Source organism: Rousettus aegyptiacus, unplaced genomic scaffold (genome assembly GCF_014176215.1).
Source record: "Rousettus aegyptiacus isolate mRouAeg1 unplaced genomic scaffold, mRouAeg1.p scaffold_m13_p_15, whole genome shotgun sequence".
NCBI classification, from domain to species: domain Eukaryota; kingdom Metazoa; phylum Chordata; class Mammalia; order Chiroptera; family Pteropodidae; genus Rousettus; species Rousettus aegyptiacus.
This window is the reverse complement of record NW_023416290.1, coordinates 47,937,019-47,957,547: the sequence shown is the minus strand read 5'-3', so window position 1 is coordinate 47,957,547 and position 20,529 is coordinate 47,937,019. Positions and strand designations below refer to the sequence as shown.

The 20,529-nt window shown below is 39.9% G+C and overlaps 1 protein-coding gene across 8 annotated transcripts in view; it reads left to right on the top strand.

Moving 5' to 3' along the window:
* The window catches only part of ENPP2 (ectonucleotide pyrophosphatase/phosphodiesterase 2), a 96,629-nt gene that overhangs the window by 60,256 nt on the left and 15,844 nt on the right, over nt 1-20,529 (top strand). For 5 of the 8 annotated variants that reach the window (XM_016156711.2, XM_016156757.2, XM_016156746.2 and 2 more), the window contains exons 12-19: nt 2,886-2,994; nt 5,831-5,956; nt 9,354-9,385; nt 10,077-10,204; nt 12,196-12,283; nt 12,446-12,533; nt 13,670-13,854; nt 16,567-16,618. In XM_016156711.2, coding sequence (XP_016012197.1) covers nt 2,886-2,994; nt 5,831-5,956; nt 9,354-9,385; nt 10,077-10,204; nt 12,196-12,283; nt 12,446-12,533; nt 13,670-13,854; nt 16,567-16,618 — 808 coding nt within the window. The remainder of the gene's footprint in view (nt 1-2,885; nt 2,995-5,830; nt 5,957-9,353; nt 9,386-10,076; nt 10,205-12,195; nt 12,284-12,445; nt 12,534-13,669; nt 13,855-16,566; nt 16,619-20,529) is intronic. The other 3 variants (XM_016156776.2, XM_016156728.2, XM_016156737.2) reach the window with 1 other exon arrangement.

The following is a 20,529-nucleotide window of genomic DNA, read 5'->3' as shown; positions in this document are numbered from 1 at the left end:
ACTAAAATGAAAACATCTTGATGACTTTTACATTTTACCTAATTTTACAAAAGAATTTTTAAAAAGATAGTTCTATTTATGGTAATATCATGGCTTAGAGTTTCTCTGTACTGGAAACCTAAGTTATCTGTGATAAGTTCCCTCTCCTGCTGAAAGTCCTGATTCATAGAAATGTATTCGTGACCAAGGAGGATTGTTTATTATTTTATTCCATCCTTGGCTTAAAAGCTTTTCCTGATCCTTGCCAAGAAAGGTGACAGTTGCTTTGATATAGTTGATGGGGCGAACAGATAACTGTAAGATTCTGAATTGGAACCACCTCCATGAATCTCACTGTCACCTTGAAATGACCAAGTGGCTAATATTTTATTTAGTTTTCAGCTACCACTTCATAAACGAAAAGTTTTCCATTACCAAGGACTAGTCTCTGTAATATAAAACTTACAAAACGGAGAACTCTATGTCACCTTCAGGTGCATCCACGTGTATCAGTAGGTCCTCAGCCCAAAGAAACCTACATGACTAGATTCTCTTAAATTATATTCTTGTTCTCAGTGAAGAAGCTGACAGTGGCACCAAGATCAATTTAGGGGGCCTCTCTCTCTAGAGATCCCTCCTACCAACTTCTTTCTCAAGGAGCCTTAGTTTTTCTAACTAAGACTCTGCTGAACCCAGTTGGCAAAGTGTGAGCTTTATTATCTGACCCAGAGGGACAGACGACCTCTGAGTCCAGACATCTCTATCCGCCAGTACAGGAGAGTAGTTATGGCTCACCTCTTACTCCGGCTAAGAGACCTAAGAGGAAGGTTATCCCTAAGAGGAGACAGGAAAGACCAGTTGCTCCTCCAAAGAAAAGAAGAAGAAAATTACATAGGATGGATCATTATGCCGTGGAAACTCGTCAGGACAAAGTAAGTTTATCTATTGTTCCAAAGCTTTGTGGCGGGCAGGTCTGAGTTGGTTTCCTTCGGTGCCTTGGTTTGAAAATCAGCTGAATTAAGTTTCAGAAAAACTCTGGTGCATCGTCCTTGGCTTTGAGTCCAGAAGAATCTGATACTCCAGAGGTTAACACTGATGTGAAGACCTCCCGAACTTTCAGCAAGACAGGAAAAAAGAGGCTTTTACTTTCTTTAGAGTTAGTTGCCCTAAAACTAGTATTTATTTAGACTTGAGTGAATGTTGAGAAGGCTATCAGCTTTGCGTGCACTGTTTACAGAATGTGTTACACTGGTTTGTTGCCTTGGTTCTTGAGAACAATCCAGCTAGGGAGCTGAGGAGAATCCTCAAAGATAATGTAGGTTAGAGATCAATAGAAAATTGGCTTAGATTTGTGGTCTCTACCTTCAGAACTCAGGAAAGGTCTTAGGTTATAGACGGGGACTAGCTGAGACAGAGAAACAGAGGAAACAATGGATAGATAGAGTGTGTGTGTTTGCATGTAGAGATAATGAGTACTGCCTAGTCTTTTCGGTATATTCAGAACAGACTACAGGTTGTTAATTTTCTCAAAACCTTCAGAGACCTTCAGGCATGATCTTATTTAAGACTGTCTGAAGTAATCATGAAAAAGTAGGTTCAGGATTTTATCTGACTTCTCTTGTTTAGTAAAGAAGAATAAGCCATTGTCAAGGATTTAATATATGTTATGTATTTGGTTTTTCTGTGTGTAGGTGAAGGTCTTAGAGGAGAGCACGGTTTTCTCAGAAGCAAGTGCCACTCGGTCCTCCATCTGTTAGTCCCTTCAGGTTATGCTGCATGTATCATTCTGAAACTTTCACTTGTGGCTTTCTCCTTGGGCTAGAATTTGAAATACTGATCCCTGTCCTGAAGAAAAGCAAGTTTACAACGGACTTTACTGAAGACATGATGTGAAGAAAGGTCTTGAGTCATCTGAGAAGATAATAGAAGATAATATTATGTGTCTGAATGAAAATCGATATGAAGATCCCTTTCGTTCTTATCTCAGTCATGTTGGGTGTATGAGTGTATTGTAGCTCAATTGTAAAATTCATGTAAAGTACTGTCGAGTCTTTGTGTGATGAGATGTTTCCTGATCATCTTTTCAGTGCACAGAGATGAGGGTGAGAGAGGAAGAGAGTATGTGGGAGCATCCACGCTGTTAGAAACTTCTATTTAAAGCAAGAAAATGAGAGGTTGGATTATGTTTTGAGGCTCTGGAAATGTTCTTAAGATAACCGAGTTTTCGCTTCTTATTAGGCTAAATAGAACAAGCTCAGTGGTTCAGGTCTGTTTGTTAGGACTCTTGTAGATTTTTATTTACTCAATATCCGCTTGAAGGAGACTAAACTGAGAAGCAGTAACTTATTTCTCAGAAGAGGTTCTATTAAGACTCTGTTCTCAGAAATTGACAGTTATTGTGAACATTAGGTGGACTGCACTGTGTTGTTAATGTGCTAGCTTAGCATCTGGTGAAGGTTACTGTTTAACCTCAGAACTGCTCTGGATTCACTCAGCCTCAATCTTCTTGCCATGGTTCAAAGTCTAATTTGACTTCACCTAGGGAACGAGAGACTCAAATGATCCATCTGACTTTCTGCTCACTCTCAGAATTCTTGGATTTGAAGAACATTGTTACATTTTAGAAAAACCATTCCATCTCTAAAAAAAAAAAAAAAAAGAATTACCATTAATATTTCTGATATTTTAATAATCAAAGTATCGTGGAAGGGATTGGACAAAAGAATACAGAAAAAAGTGCTTAGGCCATACATATTCCCATTGAGAAGGGCAGGGACATCTCCCTAGACAAAGCTCTGCCTCTGGGCCTGAAGTTTTCTTTCCAGAATGTTCTAGGAGTAGAAGAGCTATGAAAAACCAAAAGGGCAAAGAAAAATCCGCAGGGACTAATTTGCTCCTTTTTCCAGATGACAAATCCTCTGAGGGAAATCGACAAAACAGTGGGGCAATTGATGGATGGACTGAAGCAACTGAAGCTGCATCGCTGTGTAAACGTCATCTTCGTGGGAGACCATGGTAAAGCTTTGTTTCCTCTTTGCTCATAGGAAAGATTCATGGATGATGTTTCTGATGGTGTTGAGGAAAGGAATCCTGCCCCTCAGAATCCCAGGTTGTGTTCTTTGCCTCCTTTTCCCTTTCTTTGGGTTAGGGAAAGAAATCGAGCCATAACTCAAAACTATGAGATGATCTGAGGTGACCTTGAGTTCATTTTGATCAAAACCAAGGACTTCTTGTATCTTCCTATTTTTTTTTTTTTACAGAAAAAGCCTTTCTACAAAGATCTGTCCCTTATTAAAGTTTTGCAGACTATTCTATTCATTTGTGATATTAATAGCTTCCTCTGTGAATGTGACATATCAGGTGATAGTACCCAATCCCTGATAGTCACATTCCCAAAAGGAACCCACAGAGTTTATGTGGCTAAAAATAAATCTATATGTGATAAAGAGGCAGAGACATAGGATTCTTGTCTCCGGCATACTAGTAAAATTATTTCCCTGCATTCACTGAGAGAATTCAAGATGAAAACCAGAGGACCCTGCTTCAGTGGAAAAGACTATTAGAAGAAGAAGCAGTTTAGGAAGAAGTTTCTAAATCACCGTATTAAGTAGAAAAAATTCATGACTCTTTTTTGAGGTGATCAAGAGCATTATAAACATTATGATTACAGAGCTGGATGAGGGGCCTTCAGAGAGCATTCTTATTTCACAAGTGCTCAGCCTGAGTTCTAGAGAGTGCCTCTTGCATTTCAGAGATATGAAATTGAAATAGCAACTCTGGAATATGGGCTTGCTCCCCTCTAGGACAGGGTTTGGAAGAGGAAAATTAGTTGACTCTTTCTTTGGTAGTTTTGTTAAGAACAATAGGCACATCTCCCCAGTGAAAGCTCTGCTCTGGGCTTGAAGTTTTCTTTCCAGAATGTTCCAGAACATCTCCAAAATGTTTTTTAAAAATTGCTGTGGGACTACCTTGGTCTTTCAGAGTGACTAAATGTGACCTTCTGCAAAATTATGCTCCATGAGTCTGACTTGGTAGAGAGCTGCAGATAGGACAGAAATTTGGAGCATGTGACACAGGTGATTCAATTAAAGTTGCCTAGAGGTATCAAGAGCATCTGTTCACAGGTTGGAGCCAGAAGTCTAAGTAGATGGGTCCCAATGAATCACATGTTGGAGCACTGTAATGGTCTTGCATAGATGAAGATGTTGCCTTGCCAGTGTGCAGGCTTCCGGGAAGAGTAGGCTGCTTTGGTTTTGGGAAGCCACAGCGTCTCTCACATAAGAGGTAGTCTAGTCTAGTCCACAGCCTGGGCTTTGGAGTAAAATGAGTTACAATAGAATTCAAATTGCATTGCACCCCTGAAGAGCCGTTTGATGTGACATACGTCATGTGACCTCTCCAAGTTTCAGCCTCCTCATCTGTAGAATGAGAACACTCCCAACACCGACACAGAGTTAGTCCAGAGGGTGAAGGGGGAGGATGCTTCAGAACCACTTCACATGAAGTCTTTGAGAGCAAGAGAGATGGTTCGCCATTGGCATAAGTGGCTTTCTAGAAATGGAAGAAATGGAAGATCCTTCTGGTCTTCCATTAATATGTATTTGGAGGCTTCCTTTTTCTGGGTAAACATTTTGCTAGAACACAGTAGCTGGTTATTTTTTTCATTTGTTTTCCTGAGAGTTTAAATGTTAGAAGGCAAGATGTATGTTTGTGCTATGTTTGGATATGTTTCTTTCTCTCTTCATTTCAGCTTGTAATTAAAAAAAAAAAAAAAAAAAAAAGGTAGGGAGGTAGGGAGGTTGAGGTATGTGGATCTGGGATTCCAGAAGGTGATAATTTGAGTTTTACTGTATCCAGGCTACTCTGGGTTATAAGTCTTTACTCCGAAACCTTAGGATATCCTTTATGGAAACATTTATTTTCCCCCTCTTGGAGAATATTCACGTCAGATTGTGCAAATTAATATATTAAAACGTCATAGTTCCATGTCATCTTATAAATTCTGAAAGAACAATCAAGGTCTCTACCAGCCTCCATAGTCTGTGATTCTAAGACTTGAGTTTGTTTTTATTTATTTATTTTAAACATTGATCAAGAAAATTTCCTGGCAGACCAGAAACAAACCTTGGGTGGGAGAGGGGGTATTTGTTAGTTGAAAAAGTTCCCTACCTAGACCCTTTCTGTGTTCTAGCTGCTAGCTTTCAGTTTTTACTGATTACATTGTTTACAACTATTTTCAGTGTGATTTTGTTTTCCAGTTTGGGTGGTCATCAGGGCTAACATTTTTCTTCCTCATCTCTTGTTGCCAGTATTGTTTTGTCAGTAACATCCAAGGCCACCAGTGGAGACAGAGCGAGGACTGGTGATTATGTACTCAAGTCAGGAGATATGTTAGAGAGCGAGCTGGAAAATCACATTTTGTAAAAGAGACACGGAACCGTCTATTCCAGCTATTTATACCACCCCCAGCTGGGAAGAGTTTGAAGCAATCTAGGATTTTTTTTTTTTTAAAGAATAGATCTTTTTCATAATGACTGTGTAAATAGATTATTTTTAAAGATTCCATCTCGCTGTTCTTGCTAAATGGCATAAAATGATCATTGAGAATCATGATGCATTTTCAACCTTCTAGTGCCACAAGATAATAAGACTAAATCAAAGTCTAGTGAAAAGATTATATGAAAAAGGCATTTAAATATTTAAAGTCAATTTAAGAACCCTCAAAAGAGAGAGATCTTTGCATGAAGCTGTTAAGAATAATTAAAGCGATTCCTGGATGTTATCTTCAGTGTCTGTGTTAAGATTTTAATTTTAAGATTGCCTGAAAATCCTTTTTTTCCCCTTCCCACAGGAATGGAAGATGTCACATGTGATAGAACTGAGTTCTTGAGCAATTACCTGACTAATGTGGATGACATTACGTTAGTGCCTGGAACGTTAGGAAGAATTCGATCCAAATTTAGCAATAATGCTAAATGTAAGTCAATTCTTAAAATACTAAGTTGGTAGAGTGGCAATATAGTGGAATAGGTATGGAATTTTTCTCTGAAGCGTCTCTGAATACTTTGGTAAAAATCCTAGCTCTGCAACCTCTTAACTAAGTGACCTTGAGTAAGCCATTTAAACTCTAAGCTCCAGTTTTGCATCTGAAAAAATGGGAATGAGAACAACTCCTGCACAGGACTGTCGTGAAAATGAAACTATGTGTATCACTTAGAGTGGTTCCTGGCACATGGTAGCATTATATAAATGTTTGCTCTTGTTTTTATCATGTAGAAAACACACTTAATTTTGAGGCATGTGTATAATCATAAGCTTCTGTTTACAAGAGAAGAACTTTTCGACAAGAGGTTCAGACTTGCTCTTTAGTTGAAGCTCTGGAGTCCATGACAGGGCCAGTAGGACCACATTTGGACCCTGAAAGTTGCTAGGACTCTGGTTGAAGGGGACCGTTTACTTTTGTAAAAGTGATGGAGAGAACCCAGGAGAAGAGACTCTTAAAGCCTTGGGAAGCAGCAGCTGTTTTGAAAGATTAGAAATAAAATCAACAGGAATAATCTTATCACCTATGTTTGACACATTCAGGTTATGAGATGCCACTGACAAGAACATTAATTTAGAGACTAAAATGTTTTAGGTGCTGCCCACCTAACTTTTGAGAAGTCCATGGTTTTATTGGAGGCATGCTGCATTTTAGGGGGAAAAAAAACCACTTTTGGGTTTTTAGCCTTGGGAATAAGAAACCATTGGCACTAAGCGTAAAGCTTTGGAAAGTTAAGTTTTTTTCCCAGACTATGTTTCTGAGTCAACACAAATGGGAACTGTTCCAAGGTCAGCTCCAGGCAACAGTTATAAAATAAACAAAACACCAGTGTTTCTGCCTTCTCCTTTTCAGTCCTTTCTGTCCTGTATGCCTTCCCTTCTCTGCTCACTCGAGATGGGCAGGCCCTCGCCAGAGACAGAATGCGAGTCACTTAGGGACCCTCTTGATTTCGTGTTTGCATTTTAGGGCTTCTTCAAGAAAACTTTTGTCTATTTTGAAAGGTATTTTCAGATATCAGTAACTGTAACAGGGAGGTGATTTTAGGGGAGGAAAAACTTTCTCGAAGCCAAGGGAATAATTACCAAATAATGAAATGTTTCGTACTTTACAAAACACTTTATTTATGTGATTTCGTTTTGTGAAAGACATTAGGGCAGGTGATTAAGGGCACGGGCAACAGTGACAGGATGTCTGGGCTCAGACTCAAGCTCTGCCAGGTGCTCACTGGGACTTCGGGGAGTCACTCAAACACTCCGTGCCTTAGTCTCCTCATCTATAAAATAAGGGTTGTTGGGAGGAGGAAAGGAGAGATTACATATCACTTAGTTCAGTGTTTAGCCCATAGTCAAAGCTATTTAAGTGTTAGCTATGACATCACTACTTCAGCGAGGCACATGCCCCATCTTCTTTAATCCTCCCAACAGCCCTGTGTGATAAGTATTATCACCCCTTTTACAGACAGTGGAAATCAAGGCTCAGAGAGGGGTGAAGGAACTGGCTCAGAGTATCACAGCTAGCAGGTGGCAGAGCTGAGATTTAAACCCAGATTCTCTGATTCTCAACCACCACCCTGTGCTGGGGGCCTCTTCCCCTCGCACGACGTGGGCACCCTCAGCCTGAGAGGACCACGTGCTTCAGACTGACGGATCGGTGTCCTACACGTCGACTTGGGCATCCGTTGCTTCCCAGTAGTTCTCTGGGATTTATCAGTATGAGGTCGCCCCATGCTCTTTATTTTATTTTTCATTATTGATGAACATGAAGTTTCTCTGTTTGGTTCTTTTGGGGACTATGGTTTATGAGGCCACAGAGTGTAGAGGACCAAAGTGTGGCTTGCTCCGTCAGAATGCTGGGGCCCCAATGTCAGCACCCTCACCTTCCAAACGCACATTGGCTTAGTGAGAACTCTAGCCCCTGCCCCCAGAGTTGTTATGAATGACCAGAGAGAAAGCCGTCTTACTTATAGACAGACTACACATGGTATGGACACAATTTGAGTTAACCGTCATTGCTACCATTATTACAGTCACGTGCTGCTTAACGAGGGGGCGAGGTTCTGAGAAGTGTGTCATTAGGTGATGTCTTTGTTATGCAACCATCACAGAGTGCACTTACACACACCTAGGCCGTGTGGCACACCACTGTCGCATCTGCGGTTTGTCGTGGACCGGAACACGTTATGTGGCACGTGACGGTACTTACTTGCTTTCCATGAAAATACGCCACTAAAATTTAACCCTAATTTAAGTAGAATGCATTCCACAGTTTAGCACTGGGTTTCGTAGCTTTAGAACGAAACTTCCGAAAACTGTCTATGAGCCGTGTGTACTTACACTGCAAGGCAACCTTATCCGTGCATTGTCACCAACTGTTTGTGCATATTTATTGACAAATGCGTACCGTGGGCCTCCTGCGCACGGCCCAGGGCACACGGCGGGAAAGGATGCAGATGCGACGGCGTCGTGACAGTCGGGATCTCTTCTGAACTCTGCCTTCCTTCTCTGCTGATTCTATAATAACATACTGAAGCAAATTTTTTGAAAACAAAACAAAATTCAGCCAACCTACAATCTCCTCTTTCTCCCCACGCTCCCCAAAAGGGGACCTTCAGATAATATAATCCTGTCCACAGTTTATACACAACCATCATTTACATAGTTTTGCTTTTAGATAGTCCAGGGTATTAACTAAAATATCCTTTGTTTGCTGGTAGTTAAAATAAAGGAGGTGCACACATATGTGTGTCTGGGGCAGCTACCTATGTAATTAGACCCATGATATTACCGAGGAAACAAAACTCCTTTTAGAAAACATAACTCAGTGGATTAGAGATTCATCTTAAAGTGGATGATAACTTGTTTAAAAGATCTGCAGATAAATAGGAAGTTACATTAACAGCCACAAATGCCCAGTTTAGTTCCTGACGTTAAATTGTAAAAAAAAAGAAAAAAAGAAAAGAAAAGAAAGAGAAAAAAGAAAGAGAAGTGAATCCAGGCTCCAGAGAGACCATTTTGAACTATTTGGGGGAATTTAAAGAAGTGATCAACCTCACCGTATCCTGGCCCTCTGAAAGGATTCCCGTTTGGTAGAGAAGCCCTGGATCCAGCAGGGAAATTGACTATAGGAATTGTTCTGCTTGTTCAACTGCTTTTCACGTACTGAAATATTAAATGCCCACACACGATTTACATTTATTTAAAACAAACCACTAAATTGATAGCCTTTCTGAGAGGGGAAAGAAAATAAAGGATTGAGTCTTGGAGCGAAAAGGATTTCTCTTCATGATTACTGTCATCTCTTCTGAAAATTTTCTCCTTCTCTCTCTGAACAGATGACCCTAAAGCCATTATTGCTAATCTCACGGTAAGTCCTGCCACTCACCAGGCCTCTGTGTGGGAGCGACTCCCCCACGCTCATCCCCGTGCTCACCTCCCTGTGGGGCGGGGACATTCTCCTCATTGCCCTGCTGTCCTGTATATTCGTTCCCCTGGGAGCTTTCAAAACTTCTGGCCTGTGGACAGCTGCAGGCTCCCTAATGGTCTTGGAAACGATACAAGCTGACAATATTTGATCTCTCCATTAGTACCGAGAAGTAAACAAATCCTTACTCCTTCTGAACCAGATGGGCCCACCACCCTGTTCCATTGCTCCCCCACCCGGGATAGTGAGGCCTCAGAGCCTCACGAAGGTGCAATCACAGAGGCTCGAGCATGCATTCTCCTCTCCTTCCGTGATACCTCCCAGTCCTATGACTCGAAGCTGTTGGGAGAGGCCTTGGAGCTTGAATTGCTCTTAGTGATGGTCTTGTGAGTCAGGAATGTATCTTAAAAAGTCCTCCTCCCCTCTGATAACCTTCCATCTCCAAAGTTATCTAATCCTCTTTAACCTACTTGTTTACAGTTTATATTATTTGATAGGGTGTAACAAATTTCATTTATCCACGAACCAAAATTTCATTTGGCTTACAATCTCCCTCAAGTTTCTAGAGAGAGGCTATCTCAGCCTTCTTGTAGGAGACATTCCATCTAAAGTCCAATTTCCATTGATGTTTCAGTGTAAAAAACCAGACCAGCACTTTAAGCCCTACCTGAAACAGCACCTTCCCAAACGTTTGCACTACGCCAACAACAGAAGAATCGAGGACATCCATTTATTGGTGGACCGCAGATGGCATGTCGCAAGGTAACTCAGGAGTTGGCTGTCCCTGTTTCTCATCTTCGTAACCATCTCTTTGGCCATGCGAGTGCTCTAAGGTGCTCAGCCATCATAAAGGGAAATCTCAGTTGGAAATCTCACTGTTTCCAAAGATTTTGTATGCTAAGAAAACAATTAGCGCTGAGACGATGCATCTTTAATTTTCCGGGTCTCAGTGGCCCCCTGTAGTCTCTCAGTGCATCTCTGTGTGTTTCTCTCTCTTTTTTCAGTTCTTAAGTTTACATTCGAGCCTCTATTTTTATTACTCAAGTCCGAAGTATGACTAAGACACTGAACTGATTTGGTTTTGGTTGACAAGCCTTAGCTTCTAGGGATGTCGATAGAGGAGTTCAGAAAATGTTGTTCATCGTAAAACCTCTGTTCCTGTGGGCATGTTTTATTTGGCCTTAAATATTTCAGATGTTTTCCTTTTTTTTGAACTACAAAAGAATCTAATATTGAAGAAACTATTCCTTGCTCTCGAGTCCCTTGTAGAATGTCTCCCGGAAGCTCTCACCGCCTCCAAAGGGTTAACCAGTAGAAGTTGATCCGTTTTCACCCCAACCTGGCAGCAGCTCTTTCCCACTTGCTCATTTGGACTTTCTCCTTAAGAAAAGTGTCACGAATCAGTCTGTAGTAATAACTGAGCAACTGCTATGTGAACTCTAGGTACCTTAATGAGTTTACCAGGGAGAGAAGATAATGAAAAATTGCTCATTCTCTAGGAACTTATATCAACATGGAACACCCAGGGAGACACATGACAAATACCCAGATATCCTACTGTAATCGTCGGGGGTGGGGGGTACGTAGAGTTAAATATGTAGGATTATGAAGAGAGATGTATGAAGACTAGAAACTATTGAAATCGTTTAGAACCGACATGAGGAGTCTTCACGGAAAAGTTACAGATATATGACCGAATGGCTTGGCCGAGTATGTCCTCTGCAGGAACATTTATGCACAAGGGGACTTGAAACAGAGAGCAAATTTGGCGCAGTTGGTGGGTTTATACCAGCAACCTGGTTGCCGAGTGGAAGTTAAATGAAAGATGATGACAGCTGAGCAAATTATAGACAAAACCAGACATTTTAATTAGCAGTAAATCTTTTAAACTCTTGCATTGTTGGGTTATTATATGTGTATATCTTATTATCCCAAGCCGAAAGTACTTTTTCCTAAGGATGGGGGCCCAAATGTTTAATTTCTTTATTTCTCCCCAAGCACTTTACTTCAGTGCAATGTATCCTATTGGTATTAGAAGAATATTTGTATTAATAAACATGAAAGTTTTTTTTTTGCAAAAGTGCTCTGTGACACTTAAGCAAAAGGTATCTTCTTGTCACAAGGAAGGTCAGAGGGTTTTGATGTATAGAGGGAAATGTTTTCATTTTTTGTTTCTGTTTTGAGTTATTACCTAGGTGAGCCTGGGCTTATGTTAGGTTTATTGCTGTTAATGTTAGGTTTTCCACTAGGTTATACTCTCTAGTTGCATTATATCATAGGTAAGTTTGTATGCAAACATTTTTATAGAATACAGATCTCCACTCATTGATGAAACTTGACATATTTAAAAAGTGCCTACTATGTGTTTGGTATTGAGCCTAGTGTGGGGCATATAGAAGTGACCTGAAAAACGGTCTTAGAGTGGAGAATTTTATGACCGTGGAGCTGAAGCATACAGACAGGCAGAACGTTACCTGTGACAAGAGCTTTGCTCAGTGCGAGTCCTGCATACAAGGAGTTCACCATGACTTCTGTTCAGAAGTCCTCATTAGTCCTGGGCTCATTGTCAAAGCAAAGGCACTTGGAAATGAACAGCATCCTCTTTTCATCACCACAGGAATGATGCAATTAAAATAGAGATAAATATGCTTGTGAAACCCACTTCTTAGAGATTCTTTGTGCACTGACATTGGCTTTTTATCAGAGTGATTTCATGAGAAATCCTGACCGATTATGCAATTGTTGTGATGTAGGAAACCTTTGGATGTCTATAAGAAACCATCGGGAAAGTGTTTTTTCCAGGGGGACCACGGATTTGATAACAAGGTCAACAGCATGCAGGTATGATCACAGAACTGGGGACCGGAAGTGTGTGTTAGTGATTCTCAGAAGGGATGAGGGATGGCGGTATAAGTGAAGCCACACGGGAGTCGTAAGGAGGGGGAGGGCTACTACTGAGCAGTAGCGACGTCTAATTGCTTTTGTCTTCTTATCTTTCGGAAGACTGTTTTTGTAGGTTATGGCCCAACATTTAAGTACAAGACTAAAGTACCTCCATTTGAAAACATCGAACTTTACAATGTCATGTGTGGTAAGTCACCGGTTTAATAAAAACCAACGAAACAATCTCGAGTTAACATGTGAGCTTCCTCAGTGTCGGAGAAAGAAATGAGGTGTCTTTTTTTTCCAGGAGCACCTCATCTCCCTGCAAAACTAATGCCGTAACTCGCCCATCGTTTCGGAGGACAGCATATCATTCCCTTCTATGGCTTCTTTGTCTTCCTCCAACATTTGACTAATGAGGAGTTTTCATGGTGTTGCTGTTGGCAGCCTTTGGCTGCTCCAACATAGCATTACAGTTTGACACCGCTGGTCAGGGACCTGGTGAAGCGAGAGTCCCGCACAGAGCTTTCTCCCATCTCCATCTCTCACACTGCAGCCCAGTTGAAATTTTGCCAGCTTGCATCCTGGCCAGCTGTTTATGTGCTCTTAATTATTTTTCTTCCTTGCACTTCTGGTTGCTCAATGAGGACAACTTTTCCTATTTAATAAGGGAGTGCCAGTCTGGTGGTTAAAGGGGGAGTCTGAAAGTCGGGTCTCCTGGGTTCTCTTCCCATCTTGGCTGCTAGCTCTCCCCTGTCCCGCCTCCCAGCTTAGGCGAGTCACTGTGTGCCTGCTTGGCAACCATTCACTCGCTGTGAAATCAGCCTGTTCATTTCACAGTGGCACTTCAAGGCACAGGGCCAAAGCCTCCTCTTGTCCCCATACTTCTGTGGAGTGCATTGGAGGTTATTTATTGATTATAAATCTCATTTCAAAATTTGGGAAATTTCTCAGAGATGCCGAAAGGCAAGACTCTGATAGTCTTTGGGTTGTAACTCACAGACATGGGCAATTGCTAGGTAAGGTTCTATTCCTTTACTTTCTTTTTGGGAATGTGTGTGTGTGTGTGCGTGTGTGTGTGTGTGTACGCGCGCGTGTCTGTCTGTCTGTCTCTCTCTCTCACTCTCTCTTTCATCAAGCAATGAACATGCTATTTCAGAAGGCTGTGGCAAGACATCATCAGCCTACAATGATTGAGGGAGTAAGAAGGTTTTTATCTAATTTGATTTTATCCAATTCTGATCAGCGTTCAGAGTTTTTAGACTCGTGGAAGGTGAATGTTTTTGACTCTCACCATATTTCATCAAAAAAATATTTACAAAGCACCTGGCTTCTTCTCATTAGATCTCCTGGGATTGAAACCAGCTCCTAATAATGGGACCCATGGAAGTCTGAATCATCTCTTGCGTGCTAACACCTTCAGGCCGACCATTCCAGAGGAAGTCACCAGACCCAGTTATCCAGGGATTATGTACCTTCAGTCTGATTTCGACCTGGGCTGCACCTGTGATGATAAGGTAGAGCCAAAGGTAGAAATAACCTTTATGTTTATCACGGAGGAGGTTGTTGGGTGTAGAGCAGGGCTGTTGAATCGAACTTTCCATGCTGTGTAAATGGTCCATATCTGTTCTGTCCAAAGTAGTAGTAGTTACTAACCAGATGTGGTTTTTGAGCACTCGGAACTAAATTTTTAATTTTGTTTAACTTAATTACTTTATGTTGAAAGAAACATATGTGGCTCGTGGCTACCATATTAGACAGCACAGGTATAGAAAATGAAGGACAAAAAGCAGAATTCATAATGCTGTATTGTGGAGTCAGAATTCCCAGCCAAAGATCTTTTTCTTTTTTTTCAATCTAGGTCATGTCTCTATTAGTCATGGTCCCAGTAGGAAAAAAACCAGCCCATGCTGAAGAGGTTTTTAGAGAGTTTAAAAGGATTGTTTCAAAAGTGTTTAATGAGAGGACTATTAACAAAGGCTGAGCAGAGTAGAACATCACTGAGGAATGATGAAGGGCTCTGGGGCTTGCAGGGTGCCTGTAGTAGCCTTGAATAATAAAGGGACAGGGGAAGCACTTACCAGAGCATGGGGGAAAGCCGTGGAGGAAGGAACTATGAAATTTGGTAGATGGGTGCAGCTAATACACTGCAACCTTGTAGTGAGGAAGCCGGGAGAATAAATAAACCCTGTTTTCTTTTTTTTTCTCCTCTAATTCCTTACTGGTGCCTCCCGTTGCTAGCTCCAAACAGGGAGCCGGAGGGCAAGCTTGCTCTTTTGATGCTGTTCTGAGAGGTCTGCCTCCAGGGCACAGGGCAGAGTAGGGAAAGGTGCAACACGGATGGTGGCTATGGTGGTGGTGGTGGTGGTGGTGGTGGTGGTGCGAATAGAGACTACCCAGCACATCGTGTTTGGACAGTGTTTGAATACCAAACAAACTACAAGTGTTAAGCAATAATGTATTTGTTGAATTCTCTATTGGTCAGAGACCTTTATAGTTACCAGTCAGTGCTTCCGATAGCAAGAAATACCCAGTGTTACCACACTGAGTTGACGTGATGCCAACATAAAAGAAGGAAATCAGTTATTTTTGCACGTGTAGTTTTATTATGGGTAAATCCGTGATCTTCCTGTTAGATCTCAGAGAAATGGAAAACAGTTCTCCCAGGGCCCCACCTCCATCCCCTGCCATTTGCTACCTTCCAGATTGCCCAGGGGCTCAGGAGCCAGTTTGGGAAGCTCACCACTGGAGGAATCAGTTTGCTCTTCTTCCCCTGCCTCTTCTTCTCCTTCCTACTTTTGCAACTGATAAGAACCAATGAGAATAATTACCCTAAGGCAGGTAATTCTCAGACCTCAGCTCAAGTTGCGCTGCTAAAGACACAGGAAGTGGTCTTCAAGTAGACTCCAAATATAACTTTTGAGGACTCTATTAGTTGTATCTTGCTTTCTAAATTACCTTTCTTTTAGAGAATAACAAATATTTTGGATATGTTATCTTAAGCCATATTGGAGGAATTATGGATTGTCTTTATTTTGTCTTGAATTTCTCCAAAAGACTACCTTACTTTTCTTAAAAAAAAAAAAAAAAAAAAAAAATTCAGACATATCGGAAAGGTTTAGAGATTAATAAAATGGTTACCTTAACATACACATTGTGAGAAAGAAAACATTACGGATTCAGTGACAGCTCCATGTGTACCCTCCCTCCCCTGATTCTACTTCCTCCCTACCCCAAGGGTAACTAGTATGCTGAATATAGTGTGTATAATTGTCACGCAGTTCTCTATACTTTTACTCCATTCACCTGTAACTCTTAAATGATACAGTAATTAATCTGTAGTATAGTTCCCTACAATAACCTATTATATAGTTTTGCATATTATAATCTTTCTGTAAGTGCTGTTAAACTATATGTGTCCTATAATTATTTGGCTCATCATCAAGTTTTTGAGATTTATGCATATTTAGTACATGGAGTTTTAACTTGTTCATGTTTACTGTTACTAGTTAATATTTAATTGAAAAAAATACACCATAGTGATTTTATTTATTTCCCTATTTGAGAACAATTGGTAATTTCTGACTGTTAGCACCTCCAAACAATGCTGCAATAGACATTATTGTAAATGTCTTTTTTGTACACATACGCTGGATATGTCTCTCAGTTATATAGTAAGGGACAGAGTTACTGAGCCATTACTTTTCAGCTATGGAAAAAGCAACTTCATAAGTTAATTTGGGAACCATTTTAAAGTACAAAAAAGATTAATCTGAAATATTGAGGTGCTATTCTGATTAATTAACATATATGTGCCCCAAAAGTCATCATTACCAGCACCAGAGGTTGGTACCATGATTATTCATAGTTTTAAGAAAAAGAGACAAAGAGATTAAAGAAAGGGGTCAAATATATGCCGATGGAAGGAGATCTGACTTTGCGAACACACAATGCAATATACATATGCTGTCTTATTGAATTGTATACCTGAAACCTAATTTTATTAACCAATGTCACCCCAAAAAATTTTAATTAAAATAGAGAGTGCACATGACCATAGAACTACTAGGAAGTGGAGCCTAGAATGTTCATTTGAGATAAAATTCCTCTATGGAGCTTATACTATTAATGAATTTAGGATCGTGTTTTGAACTTAGTAGGCTACTAAGTAGAGATAAGAGTACGGGAAAGAAATAAAATTTCTGATTTTTTTTTTCTTTTTCTGGTTTTCACACATGAAGAACAAATTGGATGAACTCAACAAACGCATCCACGTAAAAGGATCTACAGAAGGTAAGCAGCTGATGGAAAAAGCAATCAAATAAGTTTTGTTTTTTGGTTTTCGAAAATCGAAGAGACTTATTTACTTCAAAGTGTAAGTGCAATATTTTTTAAAACTCAAATTTGGATTGCAAAGTTACTGTAATGTCCATCTGGCAAAGGATATTCTTTATTCTGTGTACACAGATGCCAGCTGTGTAATAGTCAGAAAAATTTTTTACCATTTTTTTTTTTTTATCAATAGCTTCTCAGCCTTTTGGAAGTCAAACATACCATTGTGTATCTGATGGATCATATGTTAAGGTGCTGATGGGAACTTCTATGACAGGACCAGAGTCACAATTATAAATAATAGCAGCTAGTACCTATACTGTTCACCTGCGTGGCAAGTCAGTGTTTATGTTGTGGGAAGAGAGAGAAGGAACCAAATCAGAATGCCTTTTTTACATAAGGATCATCTTGAGCCCTTCCTCCTCCTTGTCATTTATGTACAATGATAACATGCATGTATTAGTCAGATTCTGCAATCTTGGGATGAAGAAGAAATCTCAGTGATTTGTACCGAGAAAGCTGCCCGTCTTGCTCACTTTTCAGTATGCCGACTGCAGGCTAAGTATGGCTCTGTCTCATATGTACTCATTCTGGAATCCAGGCAGAAGGAGTATCCCCGAGCCGCACCATGCCCTGTTCGTGGCAGAACTGTACCATAGGTCTCAACACTTCTGCTTTCATGAAATATTCGTCACTTCCACTCACAGTTCACTGGCCAGAGCAGGGTCCATATAAACAATGGAGTAGAGAAATATTTTTTCAGCAAGGACACTGTCCTGCAAGTCACATGGCAATGGGTAGACGTATATAATCCTTTACAAAAGGGTAGTGAATAATTAAGAACAATAATGTAATCTACCTCACAAGCCCTTTTTTCTGGTTTTGAAATTCCAGATAAGTAAAAAAAATTAGAAGAGGAGGGAAAAGCTTTTATGCATGTCATCACCGTAGATGGGATAGCATCTTGAAACAGCAAGGGAACGGCTAAAAGTTTATTAAAAAGTAAATAGAACTCAAGTACAGCAGCCTGAAGTCATGCAGTAGAGATGCAATAGCCGAATTCTCCCGAGAGCAATCTTTGAGTTATTAGCTTACATATGGTTCTGTTTATCATATGTGCTGTTTCCAATCTGATTAAGTAAAGATTGAGGAAACCAGTAGAAGATTTTATTTATTTCTTTTCCCTCTTTATAAAGATCTTCATCTTCTTTCTTCTTCCCTTTCTTCATCGCCACCACCCCCCTTCTCCCTTTGATCACAGAACACACAGACTCTTCGGCATGTAATTGGATGACCACAGCTTTGAAGATAGGATTTAGTTGGTGGAAGGTACACAGATCCTTCATAAACTCTAGAAGTGATTTGAAATGTTTGACATCTAACCCCCTAGTGTATTACAATGTCATTATAATCAGAAAAATTGGCATGTCGCCAGGATCAAGAGATGCAAAGTCTCATGATTGGAGTTTTTCAAATATACAGTCACCAAGGCAGAGGAATAAAACTGAGATGTTTCTCTTCTAAAAGTCACTAATGAAATAGTTAATTATGATAACTTTACATCGACTCCCATGTTTTTTGCTGGTTCAAGCTCTGACTCTTCCTGATACTAAAACATTCCCATCTGGGGGAAAAATATTCTGCATTTAGTCTGCTGGTGGCAATGTACTCATGTGACAAAGCCAGTCCCACAACTCGGCATAAACAGCACCCTCAAACTTCTGAGTATGAAAGGAAGAGGCGTCTTCTAGGTGAATTACTGCCTTTCAGAGCTGGAAGGGCCTATCATGTGTGACCACAGACATCCATTGCTAAGAGGTAGACATAAGTGTCTTATTTCAAGACGATTTTACATCAATGAAATGTAAGGTTTATACACATTCACAGCAGTGGGCCCTCACGGGCATTTGTTGCGTGCCCGCCCTGGACTGGGAGCTGATTTCCCTGAGACGTCTGGTCCTGTCAGCTGTCTCACCGATAGTTCCTTGGATGTGACTTCACATTGATGACATAAAATATTAGGGGAGGATCATGGTAGCACATTCATTGCCGTGGTCTGTTTGTGGCCTATTGGGATAGCCTTTAATGATACAAGAGAGACCTAGGAACTGTTACATGAAATAAAAATAATTATATATCATTGTCATATTACATGTAAAATATTTCGTAGTTTAGATTCTGGAAGATGTATAAACCTCAGTTTTCTCTCTCGTGTTTCTTGGTCTTTGTCTTCTTAAGGACCCTATCTCAGTCATTTCTTTAGCTACAAAGTGATATTTTCTTGGTCAGAGTTCTTTCAGGTCTTCATGGTGTTTCCTCGGTCATAAATCTAGACTCCCTCCTGAAATATTCAATGTCTGCTCCATTAGACTAGAACCTCATGAATTCGAGTCACTGTGTGTGTTGAGTGCACGTGCATGTTATGCTAAGAGTAATTGCTTCCTGTTTCTGGATATCTTTGAATACATATTGAGACTTTTAAACCATTTCCTAGACCTAAAGTGCTATACAAATGTAAAGTTGTATTATTTGTATTCCTAGTTTTTTCTTTCTTAAGCATACCTGTAGGTAGCTCATAGGTGTTCCCCGCACCCCACCCCCCCTCCAGATTAAACCATATGCTATGAACATTTCATTTGCAACATTTATATGTGGCTAATGTCATAGGCCATAAAAACACTCATGCAACTATGCAAAACACACTTGTAAATGCTGTACATAACAGTATTGAAACAACCCAAGAGATATTTGAAGTAACAAAAGAGAGGTATATTAAATTAATCTTAGGCAATATTTCGCTATAAATATTTAAACTATATAGAATCAAGTTTTTTCCTAAAATGAAGAGAAAAATACATAATCTTCAAAAATAGTGATCTAAACTGTTTGGTAAAGCCTTAATATTTCTAGATATGTAGTGAATTCTGGATCTTAATTGCATGACTGTTCTTGTTTCTGAATCACACATACTTAATGTCTTGGCAAACTTACAGTGCAATGAAAAGTCATTTCTTTGAGACAGTGAATCAATGGATTAATGAATGAACAAAATGGAAAATTTTAATCTCTCATAGCAAACAATTCTGGCACTATAGCCAGGTATTCACTGTAAGAATAATTGCACTATTTATTTTTACCCTAGTCTTTATGTTGCTATAAAAATGTCTTATATTTTTGTAGTCAGGTTGACATACAATATTAACTTTGTGAAAAAAAGGGATTAAAAAACATTTTAACATCTGTAATATATTTGGCTCTGTAACATTTGAATATGAAAAGTGACTTAAACACTGACAATTCTTGTTAACTTTAAAGAAGAGTCTTAAAAATAACTATAGTAGGAATCTCCTCTTGAGCTCTTTTGAATTCTGAAACGTTTCTCATTTTTGTTATTTCTGAAGATGTTAGTTGTGCTAAAGATGTTAGTTTTGCTAAAGTGTTTCTGTGTGTGTTTTGGAGAAGACTGGAAGGAATCAATGCATAGTGAAATTGTTCATACTTTATAGTAAGATTCAAGATGAATTGAATGGACCAGACACTGAATTTTAAAAACTTTCACCTATCAATATTTCTTGCTGATATTGAAGTAGAACATATATATCCTTTACTAAAAACACTACAACTACAACTACTTTGGGTCAAGACTGGCTTTACATATTTTGTCTCTAAACGGTGCAACATCCCAGCGAGATATGAGGCTCTGGGGAGGTTAAGTCACAGAATCACAGAATCTGTGACAGAATCACCGAGCTGTAAAGAGCTGAGCTGAGATCTGACTCTGGTTCCATATGACACTAAAGTCCCTGTGCTTTCCTGTGAAAATGCTTCTTATTCTAGAGGTTGGAATAAAGAGACTATGTCAGGAGAGAATC